The 15,507-nt window shown below is 39.5% G+C and overlaps 1 protein-coding gene across 1 annotated transcript in view; it reads left to right on the top strand.

The window, feature by feature from the left end:
- The window catches only part of C8A (complement C8 alpha chain), an 85,355-nt gene extending 73,086 nt beyond the window's left edge, over nt 1-12,269 (top strand). Inside the window, exon 11 of the mRNA XM_074221338.1 lies at nt 11,962-12,269. Coding sequence (XP_074077439.1) covers nt 11,962-12,113 — 152 coding nt within the window. The 3' untranslated portion in view covers nt 12,114-12,269. The remainder of the gene's footprint in view (nt 1-11,961) is intronic.
- The last annotated feature ends 3,238 nt before the right edge of the window (nt 12,270-15,507 follow it).

Genomic DNA, 15,507 nt, shown 5'->3' with positions numbered 1-15,507 from the left:
AAACCTTAAAGTGCTCTATAAATGTTATTATTATTATTATTATTAACAAAAGGATTGGTATATATTGTTTGAGGCTCCAGTGAGATAATTTAAAGAAACACTTGGAAACTATGCAGGTTACAGAAATGATGCTGTTGCTGAGTTTGATGATGCTGAGGTTGCTGTTGATGGCATTGTCATTGCTGATGATGCTGGTATTGGTGCTGTTGATGCTATTGCTTTTGATGATGCTCCTTGTGATGGTGTTGTTGAGGGTGCTGTTGGTGAGGTGGATTCTATCATTGCTGTTGTTAATGTCAATGGGGATGCTTTAAACCTGATTCTCCCTCTACTACTGCACACTAATACCAAAAATAATATTAGAATAACTATTATCAAATGCAACTGCAAGGAAATAGCTACCTCCATTCCAAAATGCACACCCAAAACCTTTAGACCCGGCCCCCACTGAGAATTTTCCAGTTGTAGAGAAATCTAACAGAAGAGATTCAAATCATATGGGAATGTGATGGAAGGCAAACATTTTCCAACATCCTGTTCTTGCAGCTCTCATATACTAAAATGCTCCAATCTTCTCATTTTCATTATCTTGGTCCCCTGTATCTCTGTGAAAAAAATCACCTGAGAAAGTTTTTTTAATTGTCTTTTTTTTGTGAGGGGCAGAAAGAGTTTAAATATGTCCAGGAAAGAGAATTCAGGGCTGTCAGGGATACCAAATCAATGAATTGGAGGTGCACAGAACTGGTCAGTGATACCTTGCTAGAGAATATGGAAAACAATGCTTTGTGAGAATTTGTACTTCAATCTTTAGTAGAGCTAACAAGGAAGGTCTCCCAAGGGGTCAGATGCTATATTCAAAAGAGACCAAATCAAATTTTAATATACATATATCATCAACATCAGGGAAGGGAGAGTCATAGATTTATTTTCCAGGATATAGGGGTAAGCTTCTGATATTTCCTGCTGGATTTGTGTTAAAAGAATGGAACTTCCTTTGATTTCTAGCATCTACTTTGAGACTATACTAAGTAGAGAATGACCTGGGTGATCCATGAAACATGAAAATTAGGAAAAAGTCTGTACCTGGAGAGGAAATTCCTGGAGAGTGTTTGGGACTATTATTGGAGAATCTCAGAACTGGGAGGGAACTTAAAATATTAGAAATTTAGAACTGTAAAGGACTTTGATCCCATCAAATAATTTTATCAATTAAGTAGCCAAGGCCACATCAAAAGTTAAACACATTGTTATTATTAGAGATGGATTCAAATTCAGGTCTGTTGACTCTAAGTTCAGCATGATTGCCCTTCATAGGTTTGTACTACTAGGTATGTCCTCCTTGGGCAACAGCTAGAAGTGACAAAGAGGGAAATTCTGACTTGATGTCAGAAAAGCTAACAATGCCAACTGTCCCCAGATGGATGGGCCATCTTAAGAAGTGGTGGATCACCCATATTGGACATCTTCAATGAGAAGTTGACAAGCCCAAATGCACCCATCATAAAAGAGCTTCTCTCTGGGCGATGGTTTAAGCTAACTTCTGATTCACATCACATGGAAGGAGGTGAGAAAGATGCAGAAAGGGAAAGTGGTTTTTTTTAAAACTAAACTCCCTGAGTTGTGTCCTAGAGCTCAGGATCTCTCTATCTTGGGGATCCAGTGAATCAGCAGTGGTGAGGGTTCCTTCTCCATATTGGTCACGAATTAAATATATTTTCCATTGAAACAAAACCATCTTATTTTCTTCCTCTTTCAAGTTGTTCTTTCTCTCTCTAAGACTTGCAATTTCTTCTTTTCAATTATACATAACCAATATTATATTCTCATAAGCAATTCACAGAAGATGCTGATATCTCCATAGAGCTCAGTTGGGATCCACCAATGTGGGGCCCTCTGGGCTGAAGAGAGGTCATTCTGAAGCATCCTACCATTCAGGGATTTAAGAAATACTTGCTCCTGAATGAAGAGAAGAGACACCAGGAAGTAGTGACCCAGGGCTAGGACAATTCCTTCTGAAATTTGTCTAAGGACTCTTCTATCTTTTACAACTGCCCTTAGATGCATATCAGTTTGATTCTGAGTAACTCATTTCATCTCTGAATCTCAGCTTCCTCAACTGTAAAAACGGGAATAAGCTCTATAGTATAAATCTTAAATTAGTGAGGGTTCCTTCCTCTCTCTCTCTCTCTCTCTCTCTCTCTCTCTCTCTCTGTGTGTGTGTGTGTGTGTCTATCTCTGTCTCTTGTTCTCTCTACTTCTCTACCAAATGTTTTGGAAACTTTAAGTTACTATATAAATCTCAGTCATTATTATTGTTATTATCAGGAAGTTCAAAGGTTTAATAAGGAACACAGAGGTCATCAAGTTCAGCCCTTTCTTTTTTTATAGATGGGGAAACTGAGGCCCAAAGAATTTATCCTCCACCATATGGCAATTTGTCATCATAGAATTTTAGAGAGGAATGAACTTCAAAGCTAAATTCAGGTGATTGTAAACCCTTGTAAAGATTGTAAACCCTAAAAATAGACTTGGTTGAGAAGAGGCAAAATGGTCCTATAGAAAGAACTCAACATGAAATCTGGAAGAACTGAGGTGAAATCTTGCCTCAAGCATTTAATAGTTTTAGGACTCTGAGAACATTCCTTAAACTTTATGTATCTTTATGTATCTTAGATTCCTCATTTGTAGTAAGGGTGGACTGGACTTGTTCTCTGGGGTCTCTTCAGGTTCCAAATCTATGATGCCAAAGCTCAGCATAAAATGAAACAGCATGGGTACTAAGCAAAAAGAACTGAAGATCTGTCAATCAATCAGTCAAAGGCATGAAACACTTACTATATACCAGGCAGAGAAGACCTTAGCAACCACAATAAAAAAGAAAGAGTCCTTGCCTTCAAGCAGTTTATATTCCTACAACATATAGAAGCCATTTGAAAAGAAGAGAATCTTAAAGTAAGGAGGCAAATTTGATGACTTCATAGCTTTTATTGAACTTGTAAGGAGGGGCAGCACGATTAAAATATGTTTTTAGATAGGGATTCAATAGATTCAGGATAGGAAAAAGGTGTGGGATAAACTGATTAAATGAGATTTTTCATATACATTATTATGCATTATATGATATATAATATATATTAGGGATAAAAGCATTTTTATAATCACATAATACATTCATCTATATCTATCTATCTATATTAATATATTATATATTAATATCTATCTATCTATAAAATAAGATGGTTTTGTTTCGATGGAAAATATATTTATTCTTGACCAATATGGAGAAAGAACTCTCACCACTGCTGATTCACTGAATCCCATATATATATATATGTATATATATATATTTATACACACACACACATATATATATATATTACTTTTTGACTCAAAGTGCTTTGTAAATTTAGCTTTGTTATTACTGACATTATATAGTAAGACGACATTATTCTTCAAAGAAAATACTAGAATAAGAGTCAAGGAAGCCTGGTGAGGAACACTTGGATAAATATTGACAGAAGAAGAAAAAATTATATTATTATTAGACAATGCTATTGATTTCCCATCTACCTCCCAAGACTGAAGGAGTTTGGGAAATAGAACACATGCCTGTTGCAGAGGCAAGATGCAAAAATGATGAGGGATTTCAGTTATCCTGACGTCTGTTGGATGCTCCTTCGTCTCCTTTTTCTTTTTCTCTCTTCCTCCACTTTCTTTTCCTTTTCTTCTTCCTCATCCTCTTCTTCCTTTTCCTCCTCCCCTTTATCCTTCCCTACTCTTTCTACCCCTCCTTTTCCCTCCTTAGTTCTTTTCTTTTCTCTCTTTGAAGCAAAGGAGTCAACAGTTTTTTTGAGTTTTCTTAATGATCATTTCATCCTTCATAAAGGAGAGGATTCAAAAAGGAGGATTTTTCTTAAATATTATCACTAACAAAGAGATATAAATTGCTGGGTTTGAAGGATGAGAATTTGAGAGTGAGCACATCCTTATAATATTTGCAATAGAGAATAAGAGGGAAGTCCTGGACAGTCAATCAATCAACTCTCTATCTCTATCTCTATCTCTATCTCTATCTCTGTCTCTGTCTCTGTCTCTATCTCTGTCTCTGTCTCTGTCTCTGTATCTATCTCTATATCTATCTCTATCATCTCTATCATCTCTCTCTCTCTCTCTAGCTATTGCTATCTCTATCTATACTCAGTATATGCATATACATTTGTATATATGAGTACCACATATCTGTATACAAATACATATATATTATATATGTCCATTTGCATACACATTTGGCTTGTCATGTGCTAAAGCACTGTGCTAAACCCAATATATAATAGAAAGGCAGATAGTAGTTCAGACAGTATGCAAACAATGAGATAGAAAGGCTAAAGTGGAGCTATGAGAGAATGCACTAATATAAGAAATGTTGAGAAAGACTTTTTTGTTTTTGTTTTTTTTGCAAGTTAATGGATTAAGTGACTTATGGTAACACAGCTAGGCAATTATTAAGTATCTGAGGCCAGATTTCAACTCAGGTCCTCCTATCTCCAGGCCTGGTGATGAGATGAAACTTAGTTGAGACTGAAGGAAGTCAGGGATTCTGGGAGGCAGAGGCAAGGAGGGAGACTGCAGCAGTCATGGGATTCCCCAACAAAAGTTCTCTGAGTCTAGAGATGGAGGGACTTGTTTGAGGAACAGCAAGGAGATCAGTGTTACAGAATAGACATAAAGATCATTTGGATTTACATAGAGAAGATTCTAGAGGGTTGAGAGAACAGAGATATAGGAATCCATTAATTAAGATTGTATAAGGCCGGTAAGACCAGGAGAGATGGGAAGCTCAAAATTTCATCAAGGCTAAAGTTCTGAAAATGAAACAAAGAGAAACAATGCCATTGAGGGGAAAGGGGAGTTGTCTAAAGAGATTGATGTGAATGCTCAGACAACTTGTCAAGCAGACTCTGATTTTAAAAAGACACATCCAGAAGATGAAAGCAAAGGCAGGTAATGAAGGATCAATACAGCAGCATGGCACTGTCCTAGAAGAAAAATGACTGGAGCCCTAAGCCTTGGAAGGTGTTAGGGAAGCAAAGAACAACAGCAACAAAAAGAGGATTTAAAAAAAATCTATATTGGGGTAAAATAGGAGGATTAAGAAGGGGATGAGAGTGATGCTTACAGCAGCCTGAATGATTCTGGTTGATTGGTTGGTTCTTGTCCTTCATTATTGAAGACGACCAAAATGACATCAATATGTTTGAGACAAATGACACTGTGTCTGACTGTGGCTGATCAGACCAATATGAACTCAGAATTCTCTACCACAGGTCAGGCACAAGTAGTCTATATGTGAAACCTGGGGTGCTTTCTCTAAACTTACTAAACTTTGAGGTTTTTCAATTCTGCCTTTCTCATGGAGTGCAGCCCCCTCACTGATGAGGGCATGCCATGTTGGGCATGTGCCAGTGTCTCCCATGCTGGACAATCAGTTCTAAAGTTCTTCAATGAGACCTTCAGGGAATCTTATTATCGCTTCTCCTGACCACTTTGTGAGTGCTTGCCCTGTGTGAGTTCTCCATAAAAGAGGGTTTTTTTGGCAAGCGTCCCTGGCATTCTAACAACATGTCCAGCACATCATAGTTGCAACCCCTGTTCATCCTCAGTGGAAGGCATTTGATAATATGACTGAAAACACCATGCTAAAAAGTATGGGGCTAAGGACACATCCTTGTTTTACTCCACTGGTGACTGGGAAATCTCAAGAACATTGTCCACTATCCAGAACCTGGACATGCATGCCATCATGGAATTGATGTACAGTACTGATGAGTTTCTCTGGGCAACCAAATTTTGATATAAATTTCCATAATCCCTCATGACTGATGGTATCAAAGGCCTTGGTTAGATCCAGAAATGTATACAGACCTCTGTTCTGTTCCCGGCATTTTTCCTGGAATTGTCAGGCAGGAGACATCATGTCCAGTGTTCCTCTACCCTTTTTGAAGTCACACTGCCTCTCAGGAATGTATATCTTTCAGGTGAAGTATCAGCCTATTAAAAAGAACTCTGGCAAGAATCTTACCAGTGATGACTAAAAGAGAAATACCCCTGTGACTGTCACAGGACAACCCATTCCCTTTACCTTTATAGAGATGGTTAATGGAGGAATACTTGAATTCTTGGGGGATAACCTCTTCATGCCACATGACCAGTCAGTTTTTAGATGAGCAATGGACCCCTCTCTTTGTAGATCTGAGCTGGAATAGAATTAGCACCAGGTGCTTTGCTATTTGAAAGGAGCCTAATGACATTCAAAACCTCTTCTTCAGTTGGAACTTCAGCTAGGGATAGTTAGACTTCAACTTGAGGTAAACTGTCAGTGACTTCTTCATTCATTGATGATAGTCTGTTAAGGACACCATGGAAGAGTTCAGTCCATCTCTCTAGAATCATGCCACTATCATTAATCAATGTGGATCCATAAGCACTGAGTATCTGAGATGTACCATATGTCTTTGGCTCATCAATAGCCTTCAGGGCATCATAAAAGCATTTTGGTCTATTTCTGTCTGCATAAAATTGAATTCCATCTGCCTTCTTAGTAAGCCAAGAGTCCTACTTCTCTCTAAGTTTCACTTGCATTTAACTTTTGATGGAATTAAATGCTGCCTCCTTAGAAATGCACAAACTATCCTACTGGTAAACCCTGTAGAGGTCTCATTTTTTCATTTAGCAGCTTCTGTATTTCCCCATCATTTTCATCAAATCGTTCTTGGTGTTTACAAGTGTTCTGGTCTAGATGAGCAAATGCGGGGCTGTATACCAGATCTCTGAAAGCTGCCCATTCTTTTTCTACTCCACTGTTGCCAACTGTTGGCTCACTTTCCCCTCCAAGTTAGCAACAAACTGTTCCCACTCAGAGTGACACTCTAATCTCTTGACATTACTTTTTCTAGCATTCATTTTGCCTTGGGGTCACTGTTTTGGTTGAATGTAAATATTTAGCTTAGAGAGGATGAGTCTGTCATCAGTCCAGCACTCTGTGTGACACATTGCCTTTGTCACTCTCACATCCTGTCTGTCTCTTCTCCTTTATGGCCACATAGTCTAATAGATGCCAATGTTTGCTACAAGGGTGCATCCAGGAAGTTTTTATCACATTTAGGTTAAAAGAAGACAGTGTTGAGAAGGTCATGAGACGAGCAAGCCTTCATAGTAGGTGATCATTGCTATTGTTGTTTACAACTCCATTCCTTCCAAGGACTCCCTGCCCATGTCTAGTAATATGAGCCTACTCTAGCACCAATGTCACACAGAATTTTAAGTTTGTCCTCTATTGGTACATTGATGATAAGGTTCCCCAGATGTTCATAGAATTTTCCTTTAACGTCATCAGTGTTCATTATGGTGGGAGCACAGGCATTTCCTTGAAATGGCAATCTCATTGTCATGAGCCTGCCATTCACTCCTTTTGGTAGGCATTCAAGAATGCTAACTAGATTAGTTTTGATTGCAAAATCTACCCCAGTTTTACAGGGTTCCCCTTTACAATGTTCTGTTTCACAGAGAAAACACATATCCAGCTCTGATTTCAGTAAACTGGCCTTCATTTGCTAACCTCCATTGTCCATTTCACTCAGGGTTGCTGTTTGGATAATATACCTGCTGAGTTCTCTTGCAGCCTGAGCTGTTCACCTTTCAGGTCTATTGTTTATTGTGTTATTTATGAGTGTGCACATATTCTATGCACCAACAGTAGGTGGAATCTTCTTTGAAGAAGTTTTTGTAGATTTTTTTTGTGTCTTGACCATGCTGTGGGATTTCCCACCTGCTGAGATAGTCAGGCCAGGGTTGGGTAAGAAGACAATTTTTAGGGCACCTTTTCCAGTCCCCTACTCACATTGGGAGGTGAGCAGTTCAATCATTAAAAGGGCTGTTCAGTTCACACAGGGGGCTGCTTAATCTCACTGTTGCTTTCAGTGGGGAAACTACTTATGACCTGGGGTGCCTGTGTACAGGGTTGTGACTATAGTTTCTAGTGGATCCCATCTGCAGCTTCATCATTTGCCTCTTGCCCCAGGAATGGTAATGAGTGATGTCTTTTGGGGTACGCATAATTTGGATTTAAGTAAGGTGGAGCTGCACAAAATCATCTGCCTCATTCTCTCTTCCAAAGTCATCATGATCTGGCAAGACTGAATCAAGACAACTGGTAATGGCTCTAGATGCAGTGGATGACCTTGACATATTCAATGTCTAACCAAGTTCTAAGCGTTTCACAGCACCTCCTTCAGCTGGCTTCATGACTGTGGGAACAAATTGTTCTCTTCTACTGATTCCACCAATGGAAGACTTCACATGCTTGGGATAGACACCCACCACTACTTACCAATGAGTTACCCTCAATTACTCTCAACCTGGTTTAGCCTGCCACCAAAATAAATTGTGAGAGTGTGGCCACTGTGCATTCTATAGCCTCTTGCAGCCACAGATGAGAGTTAGGTGTCTCAGGTGGACACCAAAGATGGAAAGCATCCCTGAAAAGGGCTTGGCAGCCCTTACACCAAAGTACTAGTCTTCTTTGAACACACCCTACACCTGGCTGATGATGAAGGGAAACTATAGCTCTTGTTTTGGGTCTATCCTTTTTTTTTTTGTTTGTTTGTTTTGTTTTGTTTAAGGCAATGGGGTTAAAAGTGACTTGCCCAAGGTCACACAGTTAGGCAATTATTGAGTGTCTGAGGCCAGATCTGAATCCAGGTCCTCCTGATTCCTGTGCCAGTGCTCTATCCACTGTGCCACCTAGCTGCCCCCTTTGGGTCTATTCTTTTTTTTTATGTTTAGGTTTTTGCAAGGCAAATGGGGTTAGGTGGCTTGCCCAAGGTCACACAGCTAGGCAATTATTAAATGTCTGAGACTGTATCCGAACCCAGGTCCTCCTGATTCCCATGCCGGTGCTCTATCTACTGTGCCACCTACCTGCCCCCTTTAGGTCTATTCTTTATGCCAAATTGAATGATCTTTGGATTGTGAAGGACAGAACCAAAATGACTAAGAGGGAGCTGATGCTTAGTTATGATTAGCAAGTTAGTAATCAGTGATCCCCAAGCTTTCTTAAGAGAATTCAGATTTCCAGATGAAGATGAACTGTAGCAAATGGAACTGAAAGAATGGACTGGTGTGGTTGCAAAGCTTCGATCAATGTACAAAAAAAGGGAGCATAAGAACCTAGAGCTTAACATAGAAGGATATAGAGTTCTCAGGAAGTGATTGAGGTCAAATTGGTGGCATCCATTAGTGGGAAATTTTACCCAGTTACCCATACCCTAGAACCAGTACATGTTCTCCCTAAATATAGACTAGTTTATTAAAACAGGCTATAGAATGTGGGTGCTCTGGGAGCAAAGGCATCTTACTTTTTTTGTTGGGGCACTTCAAATAGAGCTCCTTATATAGTAAGTAGATCATTCATTCATTGATTCAATAATATTGGCTTTAGTTCTTGGTAAATTTCTAGAAATTTAGTCACTAAAGGAATGGTTAATCGACATTTAGAAAAGGAAGACTAGACAACGAAAAGTCAGTCATGGATTCAATCAAAAACAAATCATCCCAGATTTATTGACTTTTTAGACAAGGTCAGTAGACTTGTATATCTATGTTTAGGAGTACACTTTGGAACAGCATTTGATTAAGACTCACATACTTTTTTTGTGAAAAAATATGGAGAAATGTGAGATAATTAAGTTTGGTAAAATGATTTCCAAGTATCAGCTCATATTATCCTGATAGAAAGGTTCTATTTTTATCCCCATTTTACAGTTGAGGAAACTGAAGATGAGTTCAAGCCTAGGATCACATAGCAAGTATGTGTCTAAGGCAAAATTGCAACTGAAATCTTAGCCACAAGTTCAGCGCTCCATCCACTGAACCACCCTAGCCACCTTCAATTCAATTACTGCAATGAATTGAAATTCATCGAATCACAGACTCTCAGATATGTGAGGAAATTCAGACCCTATTTCAGAAATAAATCATAAGTCTCGATTTGGAAAAGGGATCAAAAGTTATCTAGTCCAAGCTTTTCATTTTACAGATGAAGAAACTGTTGTCAAGACAGAACCGACTTCCTTAAGGTTACACTGGTAACTTTAGAAGGACTATAATTTGAACCCTGGTCCCATGATTCCAAATTGTGTCCTGGGTGCTTCTGCAACCTAAAGTTGAGCAATTTTGTCTGGCACATGCATGATAAGGAATTTCTCCAAACACAGTCTTTTATAATTTCTTTTAAAGTTTTGCAATGATTTTCTCTTTTATAGTGCAAACAGTTCCCAATTTAGCCTTTCCCCCCCTCCTCACCCTCTGAGAAAACCATCCTTATATAGGAAATTATTTTTAAAGGGGAAAACAGAGAACAGTTTGGCAAAACTCACGATCATATTATGTGTGCCTTTCCCTAATTAGAGTGAGAGCTCCTTGAGGTTAGGACTTGCCTTTCTTTTTCTATTTGTATCTCCATGGGGTAGCAAGGACTTGTGTTTGGAGCATTCATGGTTGTGGTTGAGTCTTTTTTTCAGACAGGTTTGACTCTTTTTGATCCCATTTGGAGTTTTCTTAGCAAAGACACTGGAGCAGTTTTTCCCTACAATTTATTTGATAGATGAAGAATTTAAGGCAATCAAGGTTAAATGACTTGTCTAGAATCATTTAATGTCTGAGGCCAGTCTTGAACTTAGTTAGATGAGTCTTCCTGACTCTAGGTCATTACTACCTTGATGTTTATGTGAATTATAAATATTGATATTTAACACATTAGAAATTGGAATGATTTAGTTTTATTATAAAAATAGTGATAGTTTCATGAACCCCTTGAAAAGGGGTTTCAAGGATTCCTAGGATTTTCTAGACCACACATTAATAACCACCCAACTAGGCCAAGCTATGCTTAAGTGTTGATCCCTTTTCTCAGAAAACAAACAAATAAAAAAAACCCAGAAGTAGTCATCCAGCCTTTGTCTGAAGCTCTCCAAGGAAAGGTACCTCACCATGTGATGAGGTGGACCTCTCCACTCTGGGGAAGTTCTAATGGTTGGGAGTCTTTTTCTGACATAAAATAAAAATGTGTTTTCTTATAACATCTCCCAAATTGCTCCAGGTTCTTTCCCCTATTGTTCTAAGGAAGTGATTTTTGATCATTTATTCATAGCATGTTAGAACTGAGAAGCCTTTAAGGATCCTCTAATCTGGGAAAGTGAGGTATGATGAATAGCCTAATAGATTTGGAGTCAAAGAACCTATGTTCCAGACTCAGTTCTAGAACCTGCCTTCTTGGGCAATTCATTAACCTCCATGGTCTACAGTCCCATTCTCAGGAGAGATGACTTTTGGAGGTTCCTTCCAATTTCCAGTCTGGGATCTCTGTTCTCTTTATCATCCTTGATCCACACCACACTAATTCATTCATTGTAGTTTTTCTTTCTCATAAGGCTTCATCTGCAATCTCTGATCTCGAAGGCCAGTGTTTTTCTTGCATAGAGATTAAATGGAGTATCCAGGAGGAAGTGCATTTGTGCATTTTGCAGCTTGGCAGCCTTTGCAGGTCTTTTGTGTGGGTTGTTGCTGACCCCAGCTCATTATCCAAGATAAGCCCTTCTGCACCCCTGAATTCCTCTCTCTGTCTTTCATCCCACCAGTGGCCTTCCAAGTGCTTGGGTTGCAGCTGCAATTCTAATTTACAGAGATGGGTTATGAGCCAGCTTGCTGTGGCTCTACTCAGAGGGAGTTCCAAATGAATTGGGGGGCAGGGAGGCCAGCCGTCTCAGTCTGGTACACTGATGCAGTCTCTCCAGGAGGATTGGAAGCCAGTCTAGGGGAACCGACAGGAGCAATGAGCTCCTGGGGAGGGAGGATTGGGCATGGGAGGAGATTTGGTTTAACCTTTCTGGGGACTTTTCTCTGCAGGAAGCCCAGCTGCTGGTCACTGGAATTGTTGGAGCCCTTGGTCCCCCTGCCGGGGAGGCATCAAGGAAAGATCAAGAAGCTGCAACAATCCAGCTCCCCAGAATGGAGGACCCTCATGCCAAGGATCCAGTATTGAGAAACAAGAGTGCTAAGGTCCTCAAGGAGTGCCTTTGTTTGACCTCTTGTCTGTCCAGGACACTGAATATGGTCACCTCTCTCCATTTTCCCTCACATGACATTAGCAATCATAATAATAATATAATAAATTCACCAAGCCTGAAAGGTTTACAGAGTACTTTGCCTTATTAAAATCTGATGAGCTAAGTAATACAAAATATTATTATCATTCCCATTTTACAGTTGAGGGAACTGAGGCAAAGAGGGGCTAAAAACTTAAGTTGTATAGCTAGTAAATGGCAAATATTAGATAGGAGCCAGTCGTCTATTAAGCCATAATTGCCAATTCTTTTAGGGTTGTCTCACACCCATCTCAAACAAGGGTTTATTAAAAGTGACAATATACTATCAATGAGGGGAAACTGAGACAAGAGTGAATCAGTTCCTGAACTCAAATATTTTATTTTCTACTAGAAGAGATAAGATACACATAAAGAGGCATGTACAGAAAGACACAAAATGAATGAAAGGTAAACTGAGGTGAAGGCCTAGGGGAAGGTCAGTAAAGGTAGAGTCAGGTAAGAGGTGGTGCTTGGGCTGAAATACATGTCTAAATATACATTCATACCCATGCAAATTTGGGTAGACTTGTATGAATATGAGTATATATCTACAGATACAAATATATATTTATTTAGCTCCATGTAAAGTTATATCTATTGCTATTTATCTCTGTATGTGCTTTTTATGTATGGATGGAGATAGGAATCTATCGAGATTTTATTTCCTATCCATGTTCCCGGAACTTCTGAAATCTCCCTCTGGACTCCAGGTTTAAAACCCTCACTTCAGATAGACAGATGAGGATCAGATTGTGAAGATCCCTTAATATTAAATGTCTGATACAGAGGTCAATTTTTAATCCTGGAGGCAATTGAGAGCCAGTGAAGTTTCTAAAGCAGAGGTTGGGGGAAAATGGGAGGTTGCAAAGTGACTATATTAGTAAAAAAAGAAAATTTAGTTATGAAAGAGGAGGATCTAAGTAAATTGCCTCAAGATCATAATTATAATATCAGTCTGTCTTAAAAATTGCAGATTGAAAGAGTGACTGGGATGGGAAGAATGGATGTCTGAAGCTACTGGAAAACTTCCATTTTCAACTGGTCGTTAATAAATATTTGTTTCCGGGGTGGCTAGGTGGCACAGTGGATAGAGCACTGGACCTAGAGTCAGGAGTGCCTGAGTTCAAATCAGGCCTCAGACACTTAATAATGACCTAGCTGTGTGGCCTTGGACTAGTCACTTAACCCCATTGCCTTGCAAATAACCCCCTAAATAAGCAAATAAATAAATAAATATTTCCTTTCCTGTATTCATACAAAAGATATTTTTATCTTCTTTAAAATATTCTGCCAGGTATATGAGCATGTTACGGGGTACAAGAAAAGATAGTGGTGTGGGAAGACATAGAATTTAGATGAGATGGAGACCCTGGCCTCAAGAAACCACTTCCTCCAAGAACACTTGCCCATCTCTGGAAGGACTGTACAATTAGAACGCCCCTTCTTCACAGTGGAGCAAATCAATGGAGTCACACAAAACCAGCCAATTAGAAGGATTTCTGAGACTCAGAGCTATTTGACAAATCTCTCAAGGTGTCTTTGTGAGTGAGCAATAGCAGAATTTGGAGATAACTTTAGGTGCCCGAAAACACAGAACCAGTCTTGACCAATCCAAGGGCAACGGTGAGGAGCAGCTGCAAACTCAGGCCTTTGCTCAGGACTTTCTAAGCATCCTGTTCCTTGGATTTATTGTGCCTACAGATATCTTCTTTAAATTCCTCTCCACCTCCAGAAAGTCTCTAGAAACTAGAGATGGAGGACTGTCTCTCTCTCTCTCTGGTTCTTTGAAAGGTCTTCTCATACAACAAATACTTTTGTAATCTATGACCAGACTTTTGTATCATTTAGGGTCCCTTTTGAGACCCAGAATCTTTAACACATGCATTGCCAAATCTAGTGACCATTTTCTCAACCCCTTGTTTCTTGACTTGTTCCCACCATTCCGTACATTGAATACGTATTCATCATAAATATTTTCTCCTCTCAGGATTTTCATGACACTGGTATATCTTAGACTCTCCTATTTTCTTGATCATACCTTCACATTGTTCTTTGCTGAGTCATCATCCAAACTATACCTCCTATCTCGAGCCTTCCCTCTATTCTCTCATTTGGTAACCTCATCAGTCCTTTTAGCTTCCACCTCTTGAAATCCCTGATTTTGTGCTTACACATCACCTTCTCCAGGAAGTCTTGCCTAATCCCCCTACCACCAGAGTCCTTTCTTCTTAAATGACCTGGTCTATATTTGGCATATAATCTGTCTATCCATAGATAAATATACATTATCTTCCCTAGTGAATGTAAGCTCCTAGAAGGCAAGAATTGTTCTGCTTCTGAATTTGTATCCCCAGTGCAGCAGTGATGGATGCTTAATGAGTGAGAAAGCATTTACTCTTTACATTTATCACGTACTGGTACTGGTGAGACACATAGGAAATAGCCTTTGTTTTCAAGATACTTATATTCTAAGGGAGAGACGACACAGAGAGTGGGATGGCGTCCAAGACAGCAGGATGGTTTTAGTCAAGAGCCAGCCTATGATGGTGATGCCTCAGTCTCAGTCTCCTTTGCTGGATCCTCTTCCAGATCACACCCGTCATTCATAGTTATCTCTCAGGGTTCAGTCCTTTCCTTTTCATACTACTTTATTTTTTTTTAGGCTTTTGCAAGGCAAATGGGGTTAAGTGGCTTGCCCAAGGCCACACAGCTAGGGAATTATTAAGTGTCTGAGACCAGATTTGAACCCAGGTACTCCTGACTCCAAGGCCGGTGCTTTATCCACTATGCCACCTAGCCGCCCCCTTTCATACTACTTTAAATTGATGAACTCTTTCCCTCCCATGGGTTTTATTGACATCTTTATATAGAGATTCTCACATTTACTGGTCTTTCTCCAATCCCTTTGATGGCTTCCAATCTTAAATCTTTAACTATTTTTCAACTATCAGGGATGTTCAGTAGCCATATTAAACTCATTGTTTCCAATATTGAATCCATTATCTTTCTCCTCTGACTTTCCAAAGTTCCCTATAGAGAGCATCATCATCATTCAACAGGCCCTTGGAGTCAAAATCTAGGAGCCATCTTGGACTCCCCACTATCTCTAACTCTGCTCCCCTCTTTATCCAAGCTGTTGTTAAAGCCTATTGATTTCACTTCTGCAGCATCTCTCAAATAGGCCTCCTTTGCTCCTCTGACATGGCCTCCACCCTGGTACAAACCCTCAGTACCTCAGACCTGGAGGCAATGTCAGAGCCTGCTTGGGATGGGTGTGGGGGGTGGTCTACCTGTCTCTAGATTCTCC

This window comes from Macrotis lagotis, chromosome 2, assembly GCF_037893015.1.
Source record: "Macrotis lagotis isolate mMagLag1 chromosome 2, bilby.v1.9.chrom.fasta, whole genome shotgun sequence".
Lineage (NCBI taxonomy): Eukaryota > Metazoa > Chordata > Mammalia > Peramelemorphia > Peramelidae > Macrotis > Macrotis lagotis.
Note: the sequence above shows the minus strand (reverse complement) of the source record. Positions and strands in the feature narration are given on the sequence as shown.